This window comes from Diabrotica undecimpunctata, chromosome 8, assembly GCF_040954645.1.
Source record: "Diabrotica undecimpunctata isolate CICGRU chromosome 8, icDiaUnde3, whole genome shotgun sequence".
In the NCBI taxonomy this organism is placed as follows: Eukaryota; Metazoa; Arthropoda; class Insecta; order Coleoptera; family Chrysomelidae; genus Diabrotica; species Diabrotica undecimpunctata.
Window position 1 is genome coordinate 112,262,088 of NC_092810.1, and position 23,466 is coordinate 112,285,553.

The 23,466-nt window shown below is 35.7% G+C and overlaps 2 protein-coding genes across 4 annotated transcripts in view; one reads left to right on the top strand and one right to left on the bottom strand.

The window, feature by feature from the left end:
• The window catches only part of CycY (cyclin Y), a 43,253-nt gene extending 24,255 nt beyond the window's left edge, over positions 1-18,998 (bottom strand). The window contains exon 1 of the mRNA XM_072540763.1: positions 18,372-18,998. Within this exon, the coding sequence (XP_072396864.1) occupies positions 18,372-18,571 (200 nt within the window). The 5' untranslated portion in view covers positions 18,572-18,998. The remainder of the gene's footprint in view (positions 1-18,371) is intronic.
• Positions 18,999-19,200: 202 nt separating this feature from the next.
• Positions 19,201-23,466, top strand: part of Asx (transcriptional regulator additional sex combs) — a 186,186-nt gene continuing 181,920 nt past the window's right edge. For 2 of the 3 annotated variants that reach the window (XM_072540759.1, XM_072540761.1), the window contains exon 1: positions 19,201-20,207. In XM_072540759.1, the coding sequence (XP_072396860.1) occupies positions 19,949-20,207 (259 nt within the window). In that variant the 5' untranslated portion in view covers positions 19,201-19,948. The remainder of the gene's footprint in view (positions 20,208-23,466) is intronic. The other variant, XM_072540760.1, reaches the window with a different exon arrangement.

Here is a 23,466-nt window from a genome sequence, read left to right on the forward strand (position 1 = left end):
TTTGTAGAAACGCACACGGTCGCTTCGGTGACACGGTCACCGGCCTACACTCCTAGTATCCGAGACGAGACTCTTGTGGGACCACTCTACTCTCATTCCAAAAGAGCCTGGTGAGGTTGAACGAGCTGGGCCCGTACATACCTCTCCTGACCTTGGGTCAGACGTGGTGTGGGTGCCCCGGCACGTACCCACCGGGAGATTCAAGAGTGGTAGAGGAGAGATCCTCGGCGGCGACCTGTCTACGTGCGAGGTGGAAATTTCTCCGCCTGCCAAACCTATCCGCCCGGGGGCGGGATAACGGGTAGGTGAGGTACTCACAACACAGGTACTACGGGGAAGGTGGAGCCCCACGAAACGTTTCTTGCATACCACCTTCACTTTGGTGTCGGACTCGTAGGGGCAGAGGTTTCGTTAACGGACGTATAGCCGAAAGGTCAGGTAGTCCAGGGTCCTGCCAAAGCAATTTGGAGGGCGCAAAGCACAGCAATGCTATTTTGACGACATGGGTCCACTCCATTTTGCTTATGTGGTTATTCCATTCTTTTTTTTCTATTTTGTGTCCATTTACATATACAGTGTCGTTACATTTTCCTCTAATGTCTTCACTTCTCTTTCAATCTCTTAGCGTATTTCCTGTAATTCTTCTCGGTACTCTCATCTCTGCCGTTTCCAGTAGCCTTTGCGTTGTCGATGTGTCGGGTCTTGTTTCTGAGGCATATGTCATTATTGGTTTTACACTGGCTTTATAAATTCTGGACTTCATCTCAGTATTAATGTGTCTGTTTCGCCATATAGTGTTATTAAGGCATCCTGACGGTCTATTTGCTTTTTGTACTTGATCTCTCACTTCTTTGTCCAGGTTTCCATAGCTAGACAGTGTAATTCCCAGGTATTTTATTTCCATTACTTGTTCAATACTGATGCCATCAATTTCTATTTTACATCTAGTTGGTTCTTTGCTGACTACTATTGTTTTAGTTTTCTGAGATGAAATTGTCATATTAAATTCTTTTGCTCTTATGTTAAATCTGTGGACCAGTCTTTGTAGACTATCTTCAGCTTGGGCTATCAATATTGCGTCATCTGCGTAACAAAGTATTTTGATTTCTTTGTTTCCCATTCTGTATCCTCTTACTTTTTTAACGGTTTTGATGATTTCATTTATGATAAAATTGAAGAGCATGGGGCTCAATGAATTCCCTTGTCTTATTCCGTTACCTATTTCTATAGGTTCTGTAAGTTGTCCATCTATTCTGACTTTCATTTTGTTGTTTTGGTAGATGTTTTCTGGTCTACAGCCAGCTTAGCACCCTACTGATAGACTTGAAAATCATACAGCTCATAGAAACAGGATTATGCCTCTGAACAAAAATAAATGTAAAATGTAATTCTCATTACAATCAGTTGTAATTTAATACCATACAAATAAAATATTTAACGAAACATGTCACAAGAAAACAATTTCAGAACTTCTTTATACAAACAGTTATATAGATTTTGTAGGTATATAAATATTAGTAAATTCAAAGTTCTTTATTGGCCTTATTTAGCCCATTATACTGTTAAGAAATACTTTGTAATTTTGAAAGATTGATGTGGATAATTAAAAAAATAAAAAAATCCTCTGAAAGGATATTTTATTTCCAGAAAATAATGTTATATAAATGTGGGCGTCTCATAAAATGACTTACATCCTTTTTTTCAAATAGAAGATAGAACACCAACCTCATAAACAAAATTTATAGTATTTTTATTTGTTATCTCATTTATTACTGTGATCATCAAAGATATGAGTTTCCATAGAATTTATGATACTTTTTATTATTATTTATGCTAAATATATTACAAAAGAAATATGGTATAGATATACTTTACATTTACATAGTAACACATCAAATCAAAGTAATTAAATGTCATCAAATATGTGGTTTAAAATGGAAAAAGTATAATAACAAAAAACATTTTAATATTAATTTGACCTGATTACGATGTCAATTGGACAAAGCGAAATTATGGGGTATGGTCAGTAATTCCAAGGCGAGAATTGAAATATAGATAAATATACTGCGCGGCATACTTAATTTAGGGATATTGCCAATATAATAGTAATGGTACTTCATTCTGCATAAATTATTTGTATGTAAACAATTAAAAATTACATATTATAGTTTTTAAAAAATTTGAGACTTTATAAAGAGAATCAGACCAAAAAAACAAAACATTCTAAGTATTGACAAAGCACCTGTACAGCCATTTGAAAATGACATTTGTTCTCTCAAATGGTATAATCAAATATAATTGTTAAAAAACTACTTGACCGATTGTGCCCATCTTTCGCGAATGTTTTTATTGTTTATTTTAATAATTATAAACAATTGAAAAACATGCTTACTTTCGGGTTTAATTAGCAATAACTTTATTGTTTATAAACATTTTTTAATTTAGAAAATCTTATTTTAAAGAGAAAGTATTTTCAAGGAAGTCGTCTGTTCAACGTTTTCACAATATTGAAATTAATGAAAAAAGTCCCTTTTTTGGTTTAACGGCCATGACGCAGTAAAAGTTTGGATAACCAAGAGATAATACGGCCTTTCTATTGACTTCCCCCAGATATTCCAGTTAAAAAATAGACCCCCATAAATTTTTCGATTTTTCAACTGATTTTTCGGCTTTGTTTCATGGGGTAATAAACTATAAACAACTTATAAATTTAATTTAATTATTTATTTCTCTGAATAAAAAAATTAAAAAAATAGTGTTAATTGTTGATGTAGATAAGTGACTTGATGATTTATACAGTTGTATAATTAGTGTAGGGTGTAGGGTTGTGTTATAGAGGTAGTACTTTTTATCTTAATTTTTAAATATTAATAATATTAATTATTAATATTTTAAACTAAGTGAGGGTAGCCAGATATGGCGAAAATTTCACCGAGTGATTACCGAGTGATACCCTGATGAAGGGCAGCAGCGATCATCAGTACCAGCTCAAGGCGCAAAGGAAATGATCCTGGATCGGCTTAAAACTGGACTACCACAAGCATGACTGGAGCAGTTTGAATGGTTGTGGTACTGCGATGGGGAAGGCAACGGAAAACCACCCCATAAGAATTTCTTAGAATAGTTATCATGGCAATACACTACGATAACAAAAACATTACTGTTCATGGTGATCGGATCCCAAGACCCGGCAGGGGAGGATGCACACAAACAAATAGTAGGGCCTCCCTGGTCGTCAGCCAGCGAAATCCCTACGGCCTAAAAAAGGAAGCAAGTCCTCAACACCTAAGGATTGGAACTTGGAATGTACGAAGTATGTACGAGAGCGGCAAAACTCATAACATTGTAAAAGAGATAAAAAGATTAAAAATTGATATATTGGGAATTAGTGAAACACACTGGCAAAACTCTGGACAATGCGATATACTTGGATATAAAGTTTACTATGCTGGAAACGACACAACACATCACAGAAACGGCACCGCAATAATAGTTGCCCCACGTATTAATTCGGCAGTAAAATCTTTCACTCCCCATTCAGATAGAATAATGCTTTTACAAATTCAAGCAACACCGGTGGATATTAACATATTACAGGTATATGCGCCAACGGCAGATAAAAATGAGGCAACCAGCGAAGAATTCTATGAACAACTGGGAAGCCTAATGAAAATGACAAAAAAACATGAAGTAACAATAGTGATGGGAGATTTTAAAGCAAAGGTTGGCAGAGGCAAGGTGAATGAGATCGTGGGTAACTTCGGCCTAGGAGAGAGAAACGATAGAGGTGATAGACTTATATGCTTCTACCAGGAATATGACCTGCTGTTAAGTAATACACTCTTCAAGCTCCCCAAACGTCGACTTTACACATGGAAATCCCCCGCTGACTCACCTGACAACATCATAAGGAATCAGATAGATTATATAGCAGTACCAACAAGATATAAAAACATGATAAAATCATCAAAAACGTACCCAGGTGCCGATGTTCCTACGGACCACAATCTGTTGGTATGCAGAATGGTCATGAGAGTAAAACGGCTCGAGAAAAGATCTAATTTAAACACAATTGATATTAAGAAACTCACTAACCCAGAAACCGAAATAAAAGTACGAGAACAACTAGGAAAGAAAATAAACGACATTAACGAGAACACGTCGGACATAATAGAGAGATGGGATAAATCGAGGGAAGCAATCCAAACAAGATGCGCGACTCTATTAAAGCGTGACAGACGGAAGAAGAAAGAATGGGTGTCTGATGAGATAATGGATATGATGGATGAAAGACGTAAATTCAAGAATAATAATGCAGAAAAATACCAGCAGATCCACAAAATCATAAGAACGAAAATTCGAGAAGCCAAAGAAAAATGGTTTTCCAACGAATGCAGGGAAATAGAACAATACGAACGAAAATACGACAGTTACAATATGCACAAAAAAATAAAATCAATGACAAGCAAGAGGAAATTCAATAAGTCACCCAACAGCATAAAAGATGGCGATGGAAATCTTATCTCGGAGCCATCAACGATCTTAGAAACATGGAAATCATACATAGAAAAATTATTTGCATCTGACAGGACTGATTATCACCTATATGGAGAAGGAGAAACAGGACCTTCAATCCTTAAATCGGAGATAGAAGATGCCATTGCAGCACTAAAAAACAATAAGTCAGCAGGTCCGGACAATGTACCCTGTGAAATATTAAAGATCCTATGTAAATCAGACAAACAGTTCCTTGATAATCTAGTTGAACTTTTTAACAACATATATAATAGCGGTAAAATCCCGGAGAACTGGCTGTAGTCAACATTTATTACAATCCCGAAGAAACCAAATGCCCAGATCTGTGATGACTACCGGCTTATAAGCTTGATCAATCATGTCACTAAAGCGTTCACTAAGATCATTCATAGAAGAATATATGATAAATGTGAGTCAAATATTGATAGATCGCAGTTTGGCTTTCGGAAAGCACTTGGAACTAGAGAAGCAATTTTCGCTCTCCAGGTGCTTATACAGCGGTGTAGAGACGTTGATAAGGACGTGTATTTGTGCTTTGTGGATTTTAGAAAAGCATTTGACAATGTCAATCATGAACAATTGATAGATATTCTGCGAAAGACAGGTACTGACGACAAGGACATTCGAATTGTGGCAAACCTATACTGGGGTCAAACAGCAAGAGCAAAAATTGGCAACGAACTCACTGAAAGTGTGCAGATCAAAAGAAGTGTCCGTCAGGGGTGTATATTATCCCCACTCCTATTCAATATTTATTCCGAAGAAATATTTAACAAATGTATGGACACTGCAAATGAGGGCATAAAAATAAACGGCGAGTTAACGAACAATATAAGATATGCCGACGACACGGTGATCCTTGCCAGTACCATAGACGAATTACAGCAGGTAATGGAAAGAGTTTATTCAGTTAGTGAGGAATACGGCCTGAGCCTCAACTTCAAGAAGACAAAGTGGATGCTGATAAGCAGGAAGCAACAGCCTGCTCGACAGTTACGGATAAGTAACATACTAATTGACCATGTAGAATCTTATGTGTACCTTGGCACCAACGTAAATGCAAAATGGGAACATACCACAGAAATTAAGGCGAGAATAGAACGAGCTAGAGCAGCATTTAGCAATATGAAAAAGCTCCTCATAAGCAGGGATTTGTCTCTTCCCCTAAAACTACGTCTAGTTAAATGCTACATTTTTCCGATCTTACTGTATGGTGTGGAGGCCTAGACGCTGACGGAGACGCTCACGAGAAAACTAGAAGCATTCGAAATGTGGGTGTACCGACGCATTCTTCGTATATCCTGGACCGAACATGTCACCAACATAGAGGTAATCCAAAGAATCGAAAAGGAGAAAGAAATCGTGAATACAATTAAACAAAGAAAGCTTGAATATCTAGGCCACATATTGAGAAACGATAAGTACCGTCTACTGCAATTGATTGTCCAGGGAAAAATAGACAGTAAGCGAGGGCCAGGCAGGAGAAGACACTCGTGGCTCCAAAATCTGAGGAAGTGGTTCGGGCTCACATCGGTCGAACTATTCAGAAGCGCCGCAAACAAGATCAGAATTGCCATGTTAATAGCCAACGTTCGCAACGGACAGGGCACTTGAAGAAGAAGAAAAAGTTGTATAATTGTTGCATTATTGTTTATTTAATATTTAGCTATATCCTTAACTTATGCCTCGCAGTTTATTTGAAATGGATCACTCCCGGTATTAGTCTATTTGGGACTAGGGCGTTGTTTATAAAAATGTATTACCATCTAATGGATCTTATTGAAAACTACTGAAGTGTGCTTGGCCAAATTTTGTTCCTTATCGACCCTATCACTTGTATTGAAGTAGCACATATCATATTTATTAAACAGTGTCCCAACATTTAGCATATTTGAAGATTTGTATTTACTCAGTATTTATTATATTCTTCTTTTTCTCTCTATACCATGTCGATTACTGAACGTTGGTTATCATATTTTTGTAGTTCTTCCGCAGAACTCGGTAGCAACACAGTATCATCCGCATCTCCCAGATTACTGATATTAATCCATTGACTGTGATACTGACATCAACTCTGGCAGGTGCATCTTTGACAATATGCTTGGAGTACAGATTGAAAAGCAGTGGTAAGATTTTCAATTGATTCAGAAGTATCTAGACCAATTCTGACATTTGCTTGCTGGTGATAGTATAGATTTTGTACAATTCTCAAGTCTTTGTTGTCTATTCCTACTCGTTCAATAATTTCCATCAATTTTCCATGTCTAACCTTGTCGAATGCTCTCTCAGAGTCTATAGAGCACATGTACACAGGATAATTGACATCTCTACATCTCTGAACCAGTGCTTGTACGCTGAATAATGCCTCTCTTGTTCCAAGATTACTACAAAAACCGAATTACGTATTCTAGCATAAATTCTCGAGTGAATTATATAAAGAAAGGTATTGAAAACGTGGCTCATAATACTGTTATACAGTCGTAGAACTTTTTAGCATTTCCTTTATTTGGAAGCATCATAAATAAAAGTGTTAAGCCGGTCTGTTTGAAATTCTTAGCCTTTGAGAGAAGCCAACAAAATTTGAAAGTTTTAAAGTATTTATTACAATGAATCTGCAACGCCTCTAAGCCTATTAAAAAATATATCTTGCCCTACGAACCAGGCCTTCTATCACCTCTTTGTTGGAACAAAATTTACGAACTTTCAGATGGAGCTAGAGCTGATGAATAAGACGAGTAGTTATGTAATTCGAACACTAAATAGCGAATTTTTTGCACGACAACACGTAATTTATATGAATCTTTCCGCATCTTCTCGTCATAACTTTTTTCGTACTGTTCAGTAAATTTGAGTACTAATTTCCACATCGTTATCCAAAAAATCAATAACGACCACTCCTTAGCCATAACAAAAAAACTGAAGCAAGGTCTTTTCCAGCAGATTTTTGAATACGAAAATTCTTTGGCCTTTTATGTAATGTACTTTTTTCTGTAGTAAGAACAAGGTTTAAGACATTTGCATCTTTTTGAAACCGAGCACAGATCAAACACAATATGTCTACCCTTACGCGCTTCTGGTCAACATTCAGTCATTTTTCTCGTGTCCAAATCGAAATGAGCTATATGATTGACGCCTAATTGGGTCTTCAATATTTCACTAATCTTCAACGAAAAATTTACTACTTTTAAAGCTTGTAATCCAAGTTTTCTCGGTCGCATACGAAGGACATTGATCGTCAAGAATAGATCGCAATATCTTCGTAAATCTGCTTCAAACCTGTTAACCCCTTCAAATATAGGTACTTGATGACGGCTTAATATCCGAATTTTTCAATTTAATAGCGCAATTCTGTTTGACTTATTGACGTAAAACTTTACACATTTAGTATTTTTATTGTAATCCTCAATTTTACTTTAAAATAAGTGACGTTTCGATTTCCACGTCGGAAATCGTTAGCAAAATACAAAATAGTAATAAATTTAATAAATTTTGTTTTTGTTACTTGGTAAATTCTTCTAATAATCTGACTCATTCACACTGACAATTTAGACGTATATTATACATTTTAAAGGAGATGACTTTAAAATATTTTTGAGTTGCGTTTCTGGGACGACTTTATTGGAAGATAGTTTATTCGATTATAAGAAATTAGTTTTAACTTAGAATACCATCAGAAAAATCATAGCATGTGATTTTACCTTAAAAAGACAACCACATGCAATAATGACAGTAAAATACTCCCGTTAGTGATCCCACAATAAATCATCATCATCATCATCAGTGGCATTACAGCTCGTTATGAGCCAAAGCCTTCTTCAGAACAATCTTCCATTCGCCCCTGTCTCTGGCAACTCTTCTCCATGCTTTAACTCCGATGGATTTTAGATCATCCTCTATGTTATCTTGATACCTAAGTTTTGGTCTTCCTCTGGCTCGTCTTCCCAGTGGTCCACTTCGGTCGAAAAAATTTTCTGATCGTTGCATCTTCATCTCGCCTAATTACATGTCCTATCCATCGAAGGCGTGCTAATTTAATACATTTTACAACGTCAGGTTCCCCAAAACTTCTATATAACTCAAAGTTGTAGCGCCTATGCCACAAACCCTGTTCTTGGATTCCTCCATATATTTTCCTTAGGAATATACCCACAATATCCCACAATAAATCATAAGGAAAAACCTAGGGAAAAACCTCATGATACTATCGATATATTTTGACTTACTAATAGTGGTTTTTTTATTTTTTCGATTTCCTCTTTTAATATGGGTAACTGGATCCTACTGTATTCTGTCGAGAAATTTGCAATGCAATTGGTTACATTTAACATAATTAGAGCCGGTCCTTTGATTTTTCTCTTTTTACTACCTGCTTCTTTCAGGCTATACTTGAATATTTCCATTGAACTCATGTTCATTTTCCCATGCGCCTTTACATTATTTGAGATCTATCAAATTCTCTATTTTTGATATAAGATTGATGTTCACTTATTCTGACATTTAATGGTCTTGATGTTTCACCTAAATAAAAATGTTTCCATTCACAAGGTATTTTATAAAAACAATTCTTTGTTCTTTCTTGTTCATTGTTAGTTTTAGTTTTAGATAGATAGATAGAAAAGAAATCTCAATGTGTTGGTTGTTTTGAATGTTGTAGAAATGTTGAATTTACTTCCTATCTAAAACTGAACCTAACAATGAACAAGAAAGAACATATAATTGTATTTATAATAATTGTATTGTTACGATAAATATACTGGCCTAACTTTTATGACTAATTATTCTGTTTTATTGTAGAAATTTCGGTGGAAGTCTAGATTCAAATTATGGTGAATTCTCCAACTTGATGTTCTCGACTATTCCAGTATATCAGGATTTCGTATATAAATACAACATTTTTATATGGAGAGTTAGTTAATACTCAAGACCCGCGCTCGCGAATTTGTACGTACGGATATAATAAATTATTGTCAGATAAGTTAATATAAATAAAGAAATAAATTAAATCCGTAAGTGTTATAAATATTGAACCTTTTAATAAATTCACAACAAATGGTGTCAGAACAGTGGAATACTTAAGATAAATTGCGAAAATAAATTACAAGTGAATATAAAATAAATTGTGAAAATGGCTACGATTTATGAGCTGACAGTGACTAATTTAAGAAGACATCTTGAAGACAGAGAATTAGCTTCCACCGGAAAAAAGGCTGAGTTAGTCCAACGACTAAAGAACGCTTTGCTAGAAGAAGGACTAGATCCAGAGACTTATATATTTGAAGATGCTGTCCTCTCGTCGATTTCGAAAGTTTCTGGTGATGTAGCCAAAGTTTCTGGTGATGTAGCCAAAGTTTCTGGTGATGTAGCCAAAGTTTCTGGTGACATCGCAGCATTAGAGAACAAAGTTTCCGGTGATATCGCATCATTAGAGAACAAAGTTTCTGGCGATATTTCGAAGGTTTCCGGCGACATCGCTTCTTTAGAAAGCAAAGTTTCTAACGAGATTTCTTCCCTGGAAAGCAAAGTTTCTGCTAACATCTCTTCAGAAATCTCTAAAGTCACTTCTGAGATGTCTGCCCTGGACGATAGAATATCTTCGTTAAAAAACCAAGTTGCTGCCGATAAGTTGGCCTTCGAAGAAAAGATTAAAGAGATGGAAAGGAAGATGGAAGAAACAGGGACAGCAGAGAGAGGTAACAATCCGATTACAGTGGAGATAAAAGAAGACGAGACGAAATGTAAGTTGGAAATACGGCCGAAATTTGAAGGAAGTGGAGGTTCTGTCCATGTGAAAGTCCCAACTTTCGACGGAAAATCGTCATGGAACAACTACATGAAACAGTTCGAATCAGCTGCAAGAGCGAATGGATGGTCTGAAAAAGAAAAGGCTGTAAACCTGACTATCGCTCTTCGAGGAGATGCCTTAGATGTGCTTCAGACCATAGCAGTAGAGGAGACCGATGATTTCGAACAACTGAAGAAGAGGTTAAATATGCGATATGGCCACGAACATTTGGAACATGTATATCAGTCGCAGCTTAAAAATCGTAGACAGAAGAAAGATGAGGCTCTTCAAGAATATGAGGTAGATATTGCCAGATTAGTACGATATGCTTATCCAACAGCTCCCGAAAACATGATGGAAAAATTGGCCGTTCAAACGTTTATTGATGGTCTTCGTGATCATGAAATGCAGAGAACACTACGATTAGCTCGTCACAAGACGCTGGTTGATGTTTTATCCGCCGCCCTCGAATACGAGTCAGCTACGCAGGCCTCTGGCGGTTACAGTAAAGTTAGGACTGTAAAAGAGGAAGGAGATGAAGATAAACTTGACCAGCTCTTTAATTTGATGAAAAGCATGACATGCAAGAAAAAGAAGACCATAAAATCAAGAAACTCACCATCAGGAAAACCAGAACGAGTCAACCTTAGGGGGGCAGCTTCGACCCGGAACTCTTCCAAAGACCCTCTTATACTAATAGCTTCTTTGAAATGTCGTGAAGATAGTGTATATGTAGATGGAGACATAAATGGTAAAAAGCATACGTTGTTGGTGGATACCGGAGCGACCAGAACCATTATACGCCCGACAGTTATAAACAGCCGAAAGAAACTGTTACCAACGAGGTTGCGACTTCGGACCGCTACAGGTGAAAATGCCAACATTCATGGAGAAATCCAGGTACAATTGGGGATTGGAGCAGAAAAGTTTGTCCATACTGTTATAGTTGCTGACATCGAAGAGGATGTTATATTAGGAATGGACGTAATGAATATGCATGGATTCCAATTGGATTTTAAGAATAAGGTAATCAAAGTTGGCAACGAGGAAGTATTTCTCCATCCACATAATGACAACACTGTGCAAGCAGCCATTACAGAAGATACAGTCGTGCCTGCGAGAAGCGAAACGATCATAGTAGCGCGACTACAGGGAATTGTAGACGAAGGGAGACCTGTTATGATGGAGCCTTGGAACCACGACGATGAGGTTGGCCGTGGAATCATAATTGGAAAGGAATTGGTGACTTCGGCTAAAGAAATTCCTGTGAGACTTATCAATGTCAACGACTACCCAGTGACCATAAAGAAAGAGACAAAAGTAGGAACTTGTGTACCTGTGACATCCATAATTCGTCAGGCGACAACATCTGATAATTCCAACGACAAATTCGACCAAATGGTTGCAGTTGCAGGACAGTCTCTAAACCAGATGGAGAAAAGGAAATTAAGGGAATTTCTTCGGCAGTATCGTGATATTTTCGTACCGAAAGGAGGAAAGACGGGAAGAACTACCGTTGTTAAGCATAAAATTGATACTGGTAATGCTAAGCCAATTCGTCAAACAGCTCGACGATTACCACAGGCGAAGAGAGAGGAAGCTGAAACGATTGTTCAGGAAATGAAGAAAGACGGGGTGATAGAACCTTCTACGAGCCCATGGGTCTCTCCGGTGGTCCTGGTTAAGAAGAAAGACGGAACGACGAGGTTCTGTGTGGATTACCGTTTGCTGAACAACGTTACCAAGAAAGATAGTTATCCTCTGCCTCGGATCGATGACACATTGGACACATTGGCTGGAAGTAAATTGTTTTCTACTTTGGATTTGAAGTCTGGATACTGGCAGGTAGAAATGGACCCAGTAGATAAAGAAAAGACAGCCTTCACCACAGGATCTGGATTGTGGCAATTCAATGTTATGCCATTTGGACTCTGTAATGCTCCTGCGACATTTGAGAGGCTTATGGAAAATGTGTTGAGAGGGTTATCTTGGACAACATGCCTGGTTTATTTAGATGACATAATCGTCTTGGGGGAGACATTCGAAGATCATTTGAGGAATTTAGAAAACGTTTTTAATCGACTTAAAGCTGCCCAATTGATGCTAAACCCCAAGAAGTGCCAGCTATTTCAAGGTAAAGTCAATTATCTGGGTCATATAGTCAGTAAAGAAGGAGTGGCCGTGGATAAGGGGAAAATCGATTCCATTAAGGAATGGCCAAAACCAACTGACAAACATCAAGTGAGAAGTTTTCTTGGACTATGTACTTACTACCGGAGGTTTATTAAGAAGTTTGCAGATATCGCTAAGCCATTAACGCGACTTACGGAGGAAGCAAGAGATTACCGCTGGGATACAGACTGCCAAAATGCCTTTGAGACCTTGAAAAAGCATTTAATAACAGCACCAATTTTAGGGTATCCACTGCCAGAAGGAGAGTTCATCTTAGATACAGATGCAAGTAATGTGGGAATTGGAGGAGTGCTGTCTCAGATTCAAGGAGGACAGGAACGAGTCCTCGGATATTTTAGTAAAGTTCTTTCAAAACCTGAGCGGAATTATTGCGTCACGAGAAGAGAACTTCTGGCAGTAGTGAAATCAGTAGAGCACTTCTATCAATACCTCTATGGAAGGAAGTTTTTAATCCGAACCGACCATGCCGCCCTTAAGTGGTTGATGCAGTTTAAGAATCCAGAGGGTCAGATAGCCAGGTGGATCGAACGACTCCAAGAATACGATTTTAAGATTGAGCACCGAGCCGGAGTTAGCCACAGAAACGCTGATTCTCTTTCCAGACGGCCATGCCCAGCAGAGTGTCCCCACTGCAACAAAACGGAATCCAAGGAAGCAGCAGTGCTAAGAACGACGATTGTCAACGACGACTGGACGCCTACTAAGATAAGGGAAGAACAAGAGAGAGATCCAGTTATACAGAAAATCCGAAAATGGAAAGAGGAAAACCGTCGACCACCTTGGCAGGAAATATCAAACCTATGCTCAGTAGTTAAGACGTATTGGGCCCAGTGGGACTCATTTATCATCGAAGATGGCTTGCTCAAACGAGTCCTGGAAAAAGATGACGGTTCATAGAAAAGAAGACAGTTGGTGATTCCAAAGAGCAGAATAGCCGAAGTACTTCGTCAGTTACACGACAGTCCATCGGGAGGGCATTTTGGTGTAAGGAAAACCCTTCAGCGAATTCGGGAACGGTTTTATTGGATGAACAGTTCCGACGACGTAAAAGACTGGTGTAAGAAATGTACTATTTGTGCTACGAGTAACGGGCCTCACCGGAAAAGGAGAGCTCCTATGAGACAATATAATGTTGGAAGCCCGTTTGAAAGAATAGCTTTGGACATTGCAGGGCCATTTCCAGAAAGTGAAAATGGGGGCAAGTACATGTTGGTAGTAATGGATTACTTCACTAAGTGGGTCGAGATTTACGCACTTCCAGACCAGAAGGCCGCCACCGTTGCAGATAAGTTGATCCAAGAATATATCAGCCGATTTGGAGTGCCTTTGGAGATCCATAGTGACCAAGGCAGGAACTTCGAAAGTGATCTATTCCAAGGAATATGTGATAGACTAGGCATGAAGAAAACAAGAACTACCGCATATCATCCGCAATCGGATGGTATGGTAGAACGAATGAATAGGACAGTTGGCAAGTATTTGACAAAGATGGTGTCCGATCATCAGCGAGACTGGGACCAATACCTTCCGTTCTTCACAATGGCCTACAGATCTGCTGTTAACGAATCAACGGGCCAGACACCAGCCAAAGTCCTATTCGGACGCGAAATGCGACTACCTTGTGATCTAGAGTTTGGGTGTCGACCTGGAGAAGATGTAGCAGGTGAAGATTATGTGATCGAATTACGAAGAAGAATGGACGATGTACATGAGTTGGTCCGTTCCCACCTTCAGATCGCTAGCGACCGAATGAAGAAACGGTACGATACACAAGCCGAAAAGGGTTGCTTTAAGAAGAACGACAAAGTATGGCTGTATAATCCCAAGAAGCGAAAAGGTTGTTCTCCCAAATTGCAGCAGTTTTGGGAAGGTCCATACCTCATCATGGAGAAGATCAACGATGTCATCTACCGAATAAGCAAGATTCCGAGGGGAAAGCCGATGATAGTACACCATAACCGGTTGGCATCTTTCGAAGGTGACCACGACGTAGATGAAGAAGTGGAAGTAAACCAAGTCCAAGATGTGTCTGACCTCACGTTTGAGGAATTCATGGGTGCCTATGGAGGTACCGGTAAAGCGAGACATGGTGTTACCACTGAAGAAAAGCAAGATCTACTCGCGCTCCCCGATGACTACTCGCTGGCCCTTACCATCCCGGCCAGTATCAAAGACGCACCAGGGTTGGCATCCGTCTTTCGAAGGAAGTTTGGTCGAGTTGCAGAACTTCAATGCCAAGTGCCAGCTCCCGGTAAAACCTTGAAACTCCAAGATGCATCACGTTACCTTTTCTACCTGGTAACAAAAGACACTGCCCGTGACCAACCTACCTACCGAGATGTATGGGAAGCCTTACTTCAATTGAGAGGGCACGTACTAGAGTCCGACGTGCAAAAGTTAGCCATGCCAAAGTTGGAGTGCCGCCAATTAGATTGGAGGGTTATCCGAAATATGGTGGAGGAGATCTTCAAAGACCCCGAAGTCCAGGTGTTAGTCTGTTGCAATCCGCTAAGTACCTTGTGCGGAGAGAAAACCGTCCCTTGTCATTTTTATACAACTGGAAGTTGTAAAAGAGGGTCCAGTTGCCGATACCAGCATACAGTTCCGGTTCCAGTCCCGACAAGGTTCCAGGAGGAACCATCTTTTAAGAGGGGGGCAATGTTACGATAAATATACTGGCCTAACTTTTATGACTAATTATTCTGTTTTATTGTAGAAATTTCGGTGGAAGTCTAGATTCAAATTATGGTGAATTCTCCAACTTGATGTTCTCGACTATTCCAGTATATCAGGATTTCGTATATAAATACAACATTTTTATATGGAGAGTTAGTTAATACTCAAGACCCGCGCTCGCGAATTTGTACGTACGGATATAATAAATTATTGTCAGATAAGTTAATATAAATAAAGAAATAAATTAAATCCGTAAGTGTTATAAATATTGAACCTTTTAATAAATTCACAACAGTATTGTATATGTGAACATTTTTATTAAGGTAAAACATCAAGACCACTAAATGTTAGAATAAGTGAACATTGGGGAAAATAAACATTGAATTCTATCTGTGTTCTCAAAATGTTGCCTTTAAGCAACATTTTTAGAAACACAACAAAAATTTTCTTGTGCTTTGTTGGTACTGTGTGGAGACTGGAGGAATTGTACAAACTTGTGTTTTGCCAAAAACTGCTTAAGATTTAATGAATCAGCTGGTGGAGCAAGCAGGGAGACTACCTCAGTTATGGACTCTCCCTGTCCCAGATAGGTTTTAATATCCCCAATCAAATTTCTACAGGTCAATCTTCAGCAGAACTTTCTCTTGCATCAGCACCAAATTATAGTGATGCAAAAGACCCGAGGATTTACATATATATTAGTTAATGGAAAATGGATAATAAGCCAATAAGCTGCTGTACAATATGTGTAAAACAGATGGCTTCTAGAGAAAAAGACTATAACTCTAGCTTCCCTTAACTGGCAACTTTCTTGTTTCTTCTCTTTGCCCAAATTATCCGAAACAGGCCACACATAAAAAAATTATTTGTTAACATTTTTAATTGGCAGTTTTCACACATACGAGTGTATTAACCATAAAACAATGATCTTTAAGTCTATTCTACTTTCTAATAAATGTGGCTTTAAACCATGGATGTTTTCAAGCATGGTAAAAGAAATGTTTGGTTAGTGATAAATTCAAAGTTTAAGATCTCTCAGCACAAGTAACCAGACAAACAAATAGAAATTCACTCTATCTGGATATCTAATTCTAGCTCTATCTAAAATATTACACTGATGTGAGAATCTTGAAATAAGCAAAAGTAGAAGTTGTTTCAGTTGATTAAGTTATGTTATTCTTTAAGTTGACATAATAATATATATGTTAGAAGGTAAGTTATTTAAAATGTTACCAATTGGTTGTAGTATGACCAGTTTATAGCAGACAGCTTCCAGGAAAAAATAGCATATAGAAAATTCACTTATAAACAACTTTAAAGCAACATTTCTACAAAAATCAAAGTTTAGTTTGTGCCCACCATGCCTCTGAAGCAAGTGTGTACATAAAGGAGGGGGTCCCCACTATGTAGGGACACTTGAACAATCTGTAAACCCTAACCCTAGACCTGAACCAGGTTACTTGAACTTTTTTTACTGAAATAGTAGAGAAGATTGCTATATAAAAACCTGATTAATGTTATGTTTACTAATAGTATACACTACCCCTATATATTTACATATCATCTACACAATAAATATCCTATTGGAAAAAATGAATGCTAAATATAAATGATTTTTAAACTACTCAAAGCCTACAATGCAGTAGCGCACCTAGAATTTTCCTCTGGGGGGTTTTGGTTGGGCACCGAATTATTTTTTATGATACTACCTCCATTTTGAGTCCTTAAAATGAGCAACAGTATCGGAATAGGGCCCGGGGGGCTTAACCCCCAAAACCCCCCTGGGTGCGCCACTGCTACAATGGACAGAAAAACAAAAATAGAACAAGACTTTTTAATTTACAAGTTTGAAGGAGGTATGGAATAAGTAGTAATATTATGGGTTGGTTTGGCCCATTTGATCCATAGATCATCTACTAAGCTTGTTCAAAACATGCTCAAACACACATTGGGTTTGAACTTCATGTAGGTCATTTGAATCTTTTGCAGCAATTTCAACCACCCTAATGTGTGGATATGAAGCAGCAGAATGATTTCAAAATAAATAATAAAATGCATCACCTTTTATTCTTTAAAATTAATTGTACCTTACACATAGTTTCACTATTAATATTTTCTTAAAGCCACTTTATACTGCAGAAATGCAATGCAATGCTCAGTGGCTTTACACTGATGCAATGCAAGGAAATACAACTTTCTACAATAGAAATAACATTGTCACTTTTCATAAAAGTGAAAATAACAGTTGAGAAATAACACAAATTTAGTTTAGTCTGCAAATAGGAACCTATCTTTTTAAAATATTTATAATAAAAGTAAGAAATCTTCCTATAAAAGATAAAGCCTAAAAATTCAAGATGCTCTATGTAAACAAATGCAAATCATATGTTAAATGTCAAAATAATCATATAATATATAAACAGAAATCACACAACTTTAAATGTAAACAAATATTACAGGGATTTCAGAACATGTTCTACATCTCCCGATTCTAAATTGATGAGAGAGTATTAACTCTATTACTATTTAATGGTTTCTCTTTAAAACTTATTACAGATCATATTATGGTTACAGTATAACCACCAAAGTAAAAAAACATGGAAACAAAACGCAGAAGAGTTGTAAGTAGGATATAATGTGACTATTTTGTTATAATGAAATGCATCAGAACAAAAGCAAAAGGAAGAGCTTTCTACAAAATCACAAATATATTTAGTAAAAGCTGTCTGTTACAAACTGGTAGTACTGCAGCCAATTTGTTTAATTTACATAAATATTTCACATATAACAAGAATCATAGGTCATACTGTATATAAGAATAACTTTTCTATAGAATATACAGAGTGGAAGCAGGCTTGATAGAAGAATTGCAGTGTTAAAAAATCTAATAATGTTCTTTTCCACACTGTTTACACCATATGAATGATTCAGTATGAATACAGAATAGTTATCAACTTTCTATAAATAATATACACTAACAAGTATAAAAAGCATATGAATGAAGATTATCCTGCTTTAAATTATTTAATTATTATGTTATAAGTATCTTGATTTATAATGTTAATAAGGTTATTTTGTTTAGACTAAACATATTATTTTAATTTTAAAATAAGATAGTATCAAGGAAAAGGGTAAAAAAATAATAACTCTCAATACATATTTAAAAAAAATTGTAAATAAATACCTCTCAATGAAAATGGTCTTTGCCATTGGATCCTGGGATGGGTCAAGCTCTCCATCATCAGTCTCTCGTTCACTGATATGCTGTAAATTGCTTGTACTAATTTCACCTTCATGTAAAGTCTCTTCTATAGGAATGAATACTCTTTCTCTATGACTACTCTGTGGACTAGAGTAAGAGCAACAACTATTTTTATTTCCCATTTTGGAATGGGTTTATTAATCCTCAACTGTTTTTCAGGCACTGTATAATTTTGTTGATCTTAAATGCTGATGATTTACACATTTTCTTAGCCAACGAAGTAGTGTTGTTTCAATATTGGCGCATTAAATAATCTAAGAACAATTTACGACATATTATCAACAGCCTATGTCAACAATGATAACGATAAGCTAGATGGTAGTTTCTACTATAATCTGTGATAGAAGATAATAACGAATACATATATCGCACACCCACTAATGTTTAGTCTACGCCTTTCAGAGAAACAGCCGGCATTGTTTTTACGGAAATATTTAAGTTTAACTCCAGCAATCACCAAAACAATTCAGACTCATTGTATTTATAGTTCGAAACAAACATAACAGAGAGAAAAACGTTTCGTGTTCTCATAAGATATTAAAGCATGAGTAGTTTTCTTTGAAATACGAAAAGCTGTCAAAAAATTAATGTAAAATGTTTTTAGAATGCATAGTATTGACAACAACGCACAGAGATCATCGTTGTCAGGTCATTGACGTATACATTATCCCTATTATAATCCTATTTAAATAATTTCAAGTTATATCTTTAAGAGTACTAGCAATTAATTAGAATTAATTGTAACTCTATAAAAACGAAATTATTATCTTCCACTTTATGCAACTGTATTTATTTTAGAATCATCTATTTATTATTTGAAAAATAGTGTTTCCTATGTAATAACATAATTCTTTGAAAAATAACAAAATTGGCAACGCCACTAAAACTTTTTGGTGTATTTTAACTTATATGTTGGTGACACTGCTTATTGACATTGTTTAGTTGTCAGTTTTATTACAGTCGGTTATTTTGGTTGTATTTTTTAAATAGGAATAAATTTAATATAACTTTATTTAACAATGCCGCTATAATACATAATTTACAGAAACTTACCACACAAGAAAATATTCATGATTCCATTCGTTGCGTTGTTGAATGTAGTTTTTACAATTTTATATTTGAAAAATCGAATTTGCCTTAGCCATTTGACAGTTGAAAGGTTGCAAAAATGGGCTACTGGTAATGTAGGGCTCAGTCAGTTTTGTTAGCAAAACATTTCCCTGTTTATAAAAGGCCCAGTTATGAAATGGCGGATAGCATTGTATTTGACAAGTAGTTTCGTGAATTAAAATCGCGTTAAAAGGACCGATAACTTCGTCTTGATGTTTTGTTATTTTATAATACGTAATATATCGATTTTTTTGAAGTGTAAAATATTCAAAAGCTATTTTAACATGGGGTGAATTACCCATGAAAATAGTAAAAGCTTTGTTGTGTGTTGTGAATTTTTAAGAAAACAAAACTAGAAAACGCGTTGATGTATTGTAGTTATTTACGTAATGGAAATAGACGTTACTCCAGATGGTATTTCAGAAAATAATACGGGTAACTCAAGTCAAAGCGAGGAAGAAAATGCCGAAAATTCAAGTGCCAATCAACAAAATCTAAGCAATAATAACGTCAGTTCTGCAGATCCTACCATAACTAGTATTAATAGCAGGAAAACAATTAAACATGCACTACGACAACAAGCTAAACGCAGAAAGAAAAATACTACGATAGCTTCTGGTAACACAAATACTGTGCCCCGAATAATAGGTAAGTGTCAGATTCTTTTTAAATCAAACATTTAAACTCTAAAACTAAAATGTAAATTTTGTTAGTGTTTATAATATAAACCTTATCTACACTAGTTGTAGTTGGGGTTAATGTACATCTAGGGATTGTTTATATTTCCTAAGTTGATAGTATGGTTAATGTTCTTGATATTTAAATAATAGATAATTATAATGATCTCAAGTTCCTTGTTAATATTTTGTTATTTAATTTTGTATGTATATAAAACATCTACAAAGACAAAATAGGTACCTACAAATACAAGTAAATTGTAGTATCACAATCTTATAAGAAGATAGTTTCTTTATATAATATGAACTGAACTGAAACTATAAATGATCTGAAATGAATAAAACATAAGATTAATCTCTAATCAGTGGAATTTTTCACTTTGCTGGTTGTTTCTAAAATCTCTGTTAGTTACTCCTTAAATGATCCTGAGGTAAAAGTAAATTGTCTTGTGAATACATACAGGAGAGGTCAGTAAATTATAAAACTTTGGGATCTTTTCTGGAATACAATATTTAATATTTCTCTAAAAGTGAATTCCAAAGTGATTTGACAATTGTTTTGATCAATGTCACAATATTACTTGTTGACTCCTACAGCCTTTGTTCCTTGTTTCTTTTATAAGGGATCTTTTAAAGTAAATAAACAATCAGGAGTTTTGATGATATATTAACCTATTGACTGCCAGTAATGCAGCCCCTGTGTTTTGGCATACCCTGTTTATGTGCTGGCCACACTGTTCTATTGTACTTCACATGATTCATTTTATGGGTCTAATAATATTTAGCTGGTATCTGAAGATTAACATCTTATTGTGGATTTCAGCAAAAGGTAAATATCGAGACTTTATAGGCACTTATTGAGAAACAACAAGATTTTATATGCAGCAGTTCCAAAGCATTATTTCTGATCATTTAGAATTCTGATGTGAAGTTTATTCAGGCAAAATCTAACAAACTTAATCCTGAACTCTTTCAAGGGCACATCTACTGTCCCTATTATTTATTTACTTATTTATAAATTTAACAGGAAACCCCCACTACATATATATTACATAAATTAAAGAGCTCATACAAGTAGTTACAAACTTGAAATGGGACATTATTTCACATGAAACAAAAAATAATATCCAATGTGGTAATTAACAAAATAAAAGATAATAAATAATAAATTTACTTTCTGATATCAGAAACTGTTTCTTTCAGTTTGCTATATGATATACATATATGTTAAAGATGTCAATGCATGGATTTGTATTGAGTTAGTGCAATATTCTGTCCATTGGCACATTTTTACCATATTTTGTGTAGTGTAGAATGTATTTCTATTTCTAAGTTGCCTGGAAGGTACATACATATTAATGTCATGTAATAGATCAGGATAGGTAAATTGACCTCGAATTAATTTGGATATAAAATATACATCATACATCAATCTTCGAGATTCTAGTCAAGTAAATTATACAAGTAAATGTATAATTTAGCGTTTTGTTTTAATGTTGTGACAGTGTTCTTAATGTTGTGATAGTTGTCCGTATTCAAATAATTGTTTGGTCATTCTAATGTCAAATTTTATGTGAATAAAAGCCTAATCTGAAAAATGGTATTTAACTACAATTTTATTTGCATAAATATATGATGGAGAAGTACTTTAGACCAGATAAACTAGTGGCTGATCCAAACTCTCAAACTGCCGCCAAAGAATTCAAACGTTGGTATGAAAGATTTAATAATTTGTTTGAAAGCAATGAATCTACAGATATATCACTAGAAGATAAAGATAAGTACATGCTTTTAATAAATTTTGTCTCGCATACAGTCTCTGATTAGATAAATGTAACAAAAACATAAATTTCTGGTATCAAAATTTTGGAAGAACTGTATGTTAAAACTACATATGAGATTTATGTGAAACATATCTGAGCTACAAGAAAACAACAAATAAACGAATCTATAGATCAGTATGCATAACAGCCAAAGCTTTTGGGTAAAAATGGTAATTTTAAATAAGAAAATAAAAATGGCTAAGTATATTTGTGATGCTTATATTAATAGTCTCATTCAATCTAATATATTTAAAAGATTACTTGAGTTTAGTTCTTTGTCTTTGGATAATGCATTATCTAAATCTAGATCTTTAGAAGATTCTCAAAAACAATCTAAAAACCTGGTTAGACTTAATATTGTTGTGGACATCCTAGACATCCTCAATCTTTATGTCCAGCAAGAACTGCATCTTGTCAAAACTGTCATAAAATTGGACATTGGGTTAACCCATTAAGGGCCGAGACAATAAACAAAGAGAAATTTGACAATTGATTTATTAGATTGGATTAAAAACACATAAATTAAGACTAATTTACAACCAAAAAGAATTTTTTTTCTCATGAAAGGAAAAACAGGTGGGTGCTTATACGCACCTTTGGCCGAATACGCATACAATTTTAAAAAAAAGGAACATATTATATCTTAACTGTAAATTAAATTTTAAGATGAAAATTTTCGAAACATTCGGGGTGTAGATGCACTGTACACTTTTTACATAAATAAATAGTATTACTTTTGCACATCCGACATTTTCTTCTTGCACTATTATTGTCTCTTTTTATAATGTGGCCATTTTGCACGTATGTCGCCCGAAATATGGAACCATTTCCTCGTCAATGGAAAGATTTTTTGCAAAGACTCCAAATTGTGCAAACTTTCGGTTAATTATTTCAAAAATAAATTTGTGACAATTTTGCCAATTTATCATTTTTATTCAGTAAGGTGTTATCTGACAAATGTATGTTCTGTTTGATTGAACGAAATCTATGTCGGCTCATGCTTTCTCTTACAATGTGCACTTCTTTATCCTCATCCTTCGACCAATACATATCAACTTGAGGCAGAGTGTGATAACCAGATTATAGACATATGCCAATAAATTTTTTTAAATCTGTATCATTCATTTCAAAATGGTGACGGTTATTCTGCGATGCATAAATATTTGTAAAATATCGAATGCTCTCACTTACTTCTTTATCAAAAAAGAGTGAAAAAACTTCAATAGGTGACTTGCCTCCATGGTTGGCTTTTATATTTTCTAAATATCGATCAGACTGATGTTGAATTACTGCCGAGTACGAAGGAGTATCTGTTTTTACCCAACTTGGGAAAAATTTGGATTTATTATTTTTGTCTGGTTCTTTCTTTGGACGTTTTGATCTGTGGTTCAGAGGAATATCATCATT